At 70.0% G+C, this 3,924-nt stretch overlaps 1 protein-coding gene across 1 annotated transcript; it reads left to right on the top strand.

Annotated features, from left to right (window-relative positions):
- Nucleotides 1–1,194: 1,194 nt before the first annotated feature.
- On the top strand, nucleotides 1,195–3,906 carry LOC113941673 (peripherin-like; the record flags this gene model as incomplete). The annotated part of the gene is made up of 8 exons (XM_027632812.1): nucleotides 1,195–1,538; nucleotides 2,287–2,347; nucleotides 2,483–2,578; nucleotides 2,653–2,814; nucleotides 2,904–3,029; nucleotides 3,107–3,327; nucleotides 3,630–3,679; nucleotides 3,825–3,906. Coding segments are annotated over exons 1-8 (1,142 nt in total), but the record flags the coding sequence as incomplete, so codon positions are not given.
- Nucleotides 3,907–3,924: the final 18 nt, after the last annotated feature.

Below are 3,924 nucleotides of genomic sequence, written 5' to 3' on the forward strand. Positions count from 1 at the left end.
CCGGGAGGATATGGCTGCCCTGGAGAAGGATTACGAGGAGGTGGGGGCTGACAGCATGGAGGGTGATGATGAGGGGGCGGAATACTAGTGCCTTGTCTCTTGTGTTTCACTGTGGTGCTGTTCATTAAAATGGCTCTTTCCACTCCTGCCTCGTTCTTTGTGCTGGGACAATCTGCCTCGTGGTGACCTGGGGGGACGTCCCAGGGGAGGGGGGCCCTGGCTGGGCCGGCTGCCTGGCTGTGCTGCCAGCTGGCACAGGGGCTGTGCCGGGGGACGCTGGGGAGTTGTGTGTGGCTGGGTCCTGTGCTGTGAGCTGGCTGCTGTGAGCCCTGCTGGGCCGTTTGCCACGCAGTCTTGATGTCCCCCTCCCCGTTCTGCTGTCCCTGGGGGATGCCAAGGGGGGAGGATGCCCCCTGTGTGTGGGTAGGACCCAGCCCTGGTGCAGACAGGCTGGGCTGGACGTGGTGCCGGGCTGCTCCTGGCACGGAGCCACTCTCAGTGCGGTGCTCTGCAGAGCTGGGAGGGGGGTCCTGGGCGGGAGCGACCCCCCCCTACAGCCCCTGGACAGGGCACTGACTCCTTCCCGTAAGTGCCGCCCTCGCTGCCCGGAAAGGGGGGGTCGGGGGGGGTCCGAGCCCGTTGTCCGGCGCTGCCCGCACATGGCGGCTCCCGCAGAGCCGAGTCACGGCTGCCCCGGCACAGCGGGGAGGGACCGGCCCCCCCTCCGTGCGTGCTGAGCATCCCGGGCAGGCCGGGACCCAGCTGGGATGGGGGCTCTGCCCGAGCCCTGCAGCCCCCCCGCCCCTCCCTGCTTCCCAGCTGGGGGGTCTGCTCCTGCTGCCTGGGGGGGACCCCACGGGCTCCCTCTGCCCCCGTCGGGGGTCCGTGTCTCCCGAGCACCCCCGGCTCCTCTCCCCCCCACACCTGATGCTGCACCCTCGAGACGGGACCCACCAGTCCCCCTCCCCGCACCCCCGGGGGGTCTCCTGGCCCCTACGAAGGGGAACGCCTGCAGCCCCCCGTCCCGCAGCCGCTCTCCCCGCCCCCGGGAGGGGACATCCGCAGCCCCCGGTCCTCCCCCCGACCGGGAGACCCCTCCCCTCTCCTCCGTACCCCCGGGTGCCCCCAGCGGGGCGGAGCCGCCGTCCGCTATAAACAGCCGGTACCGGCGGCCGCCGCCCTCCCGGTGGCACCATGAGCCGCCGCGACCGCGACCCCCGGGCGTCGCCGCCCCTCACCGCGGCCCCGGGGCGGTTGGCGGCGGCGGCGGCGGCGCGGGGCGCGGAGCGGGAGGAACTGGCGGCGCTGAACGATCGTTTCGCCGCTTTCCTGGAGCGGGTGCGGGCGCTGGAGCGGCAGAACGGGACCCTCCGCGCCGCCCTGGGCCGCGCCGCCGCCGCCACCGGGCCCCGCACCGGGCTGGTGCAGGGGGAGCTGCGGGGGCTGCGGGAGCGGCTGGAGCGCCTCGGCCGCGACCGGGACCGGCTCCAGGCCGAGCGGGACGGGCTCGCCACCGACCTGGCGGCCCTGCGGCAGCGGTGGGCGGGCGGCGGGGCCGGGGGAGGCAGCGGGATGGGGACCGGGGATGCGCCGGGATGAGGGATGTGCCGGGACGTGGAGCGGGGATGAGTCGGGATGAGGGATGTAGCGGGAAATGTGCCAGAGAGGGACCCGGGGATGTGCCGGGATGAGGGATGTGCCGGGATGAGGGATGTGCCGGGATGAGGGATGTGCCGGGATGGGGACAGGGGATGAGTCGGGATGAGGGATGCTTGGGATGGGGACTGGGGAATGTGCCAGAGAGGGATCGGGGGATGAGCTGGGATGAGGGATGTCATGGAATGAGGGATGTGATGGGATGAGAGCTGCATCAGGGTGGGGACTGGGGAATGCACCGGGATGAGGGATGTGCTGGGACCAGAGGATGCACCGGGATGGGGATGGATGAGCCCCGGGGATGCCAGAGTGGGGACTGGAGGATGTCCCCCGTGTACTGGGAAGGGGACTGGGGGTGCATTCAGCAGACACTGGGGAAGGCACTGGGGATGCACAGGGAACACTGGGAGGTACTGGGAGATCCGGGCTCTGCAGAAGGACGGGGCAGGGGGGGGGGGGGGGGGGGGGCACTGGGAGAGGCAGGGTAGGGGCACTGCGAGTGGACCTGTGTGAGCCCTGGGGGACAATACATTCCCGTGGGCCTCCAGTGTGGGGGGAGCTACAACAGGTGGCATGAGAGGGGGGTCTGAACCCTGTCTCCCACCTCCCCCTCACCCCTGCTGTCCCCAGGCTGGAAGATGAGACACAGAAGCGCGAGGATGCAGAGAAGACCCTGGTGCTGTTCCGCAAGGTGAGGGGGCTGGGGGGGCCTGTCCCCCTGTGCAGTGCCAATCTCCATCCTCCACAGCCTCAGGAAGGGGGGAAGATCCAAGGGGTCCCCATCCCCTCCGTGCTGCCCTGCAGCTCATCCCAGCCTCTCCCCCAGGACTTGGACCACGCCACGCTGTCCCGCCTGGAGCTGGAGCGCAGGGTCGAGCTGCTCATGGACGAGATCGGCTTCCTCAAGAAGCTGCACGAGGAGGTGGGGCCCGGGGTGGGGTGGGGGAAGCAGGCCGGGTCCGTGTGCCACGGCGTGACGGCCACGTGCCCGCGCAGGAGCTGCGGGACCTGGAGGTGAGCGCCCCGAGCCCGGCGGGGCCGGCGGAGGTGGAGGTTTGCAAACCGGAGCTGACGGCGGCGCTGCGAGAGATCCGCACCCAGTACGAGAGCATCGCCGTCAAGAACCTGCAGGAGGCCGAGGAGTGGTACAAGTCGAAGGTACCCGGGGGCTGGAGGGGGGCTCGGGAGGGGACGGGAAAGGGGGGAGTTGAGGAGCCCCAGAGCCCCAACTCCCCCGGCCCTCGCAGTTCGCCGACCTGTCGGACGCGGCCAACCGCAACCACGAGGCCCTGCGCCTGGCCAAGCAGGAGATGAACGAGTCCCGGCGGCACATCCAGAGCCTGACCTGCGAGGTGGACGGGCTGAAGGGCATGGTGAGAGCCGGGGGGGGGAGTGTCCGGGGGGTGCCCCCCCACCTCAGCCCTATGCAGCCCCTTCTCCCCCCCCCCAGAACGAGGCGCTGCAGCGGCAGATGCGGGAGATGGAGGACGAGTTCGGGGAGGAGATCGGGAACTACCAGGACGCGGTGGGGCGGCTGGAGCAGGAGATCCAGCAGATGAAGGAGGAGATGGCGCGGCACCTGCGCGAGTACCAGGACCTGCTCAACGTCAAGATGGCCCTGGACATCGAGATCGCCACGTACCGCAAGCTGCTGGAGGGCGAGGAGAGCAGGTCGGGGGGCCTGGCTTGGTGTGGGGTTTTCTTGGGAGGAGGCAGCTCCAGGCCCTGTTCCCACAGGAAAATGAGAGGTTCCCATGGGAGCTTCTCACTGCCGAGATAAAGGCAAGGCCAGGGGCTGGTGTGATGGTGGGGGAGCTGCCTCCAGCTCCGCTCCCGGTGCCAGCCTGGCAGCCCATGGGCACAGCCCCCAGCTGAGCTGGGATGAAGGTCATGGACTCGAGTGCGTGGAAGGGTTGGGGTCACTGGCAATGCCCAGGAGCCCCAGACCCCCCTCACCCTCTCTCTCCCCCCAGGATCACTGTCCCCCTGCACCCAACCACCTCCTTCAGCGTGAGAAGCTCAGGTGAGGGGTGAGCCAGGGGTCCCTCATTAGGTCTGGGGTCTCTCCTTGGGGGCAGAGACCCTACAGGGATGTGGGTGGGTCCCTGTGCCCCAGCTCAGGGTGCCCGGGGGGGGGCAGAGGGGGCTGATGGCCCCTCTGTGCCCAGTGCTGGAGCCGCAGCCCGTGGAGATCCCGGCACGAAGGACGGTGCTCATCAAAACCATCGAGACCCGGGACGGGCAGGTGAGGCCTGGGGGGGGGGGGGG

Source organism: Corapipo altera, unplaced genomic scaffold (genome assembly GCF_003945725.1).
Source record: "Corapipo altera isolate COAL_440 unplaced genomic scaffold, ASM394572v1 60770, whole genome shotgun sequence".
Taxonomy (NCBI): Eukaryota; Metazoa; Chordata; class Aves; order Passeriformes; family Pipridae; genus Corapipo; species Corapipo altera.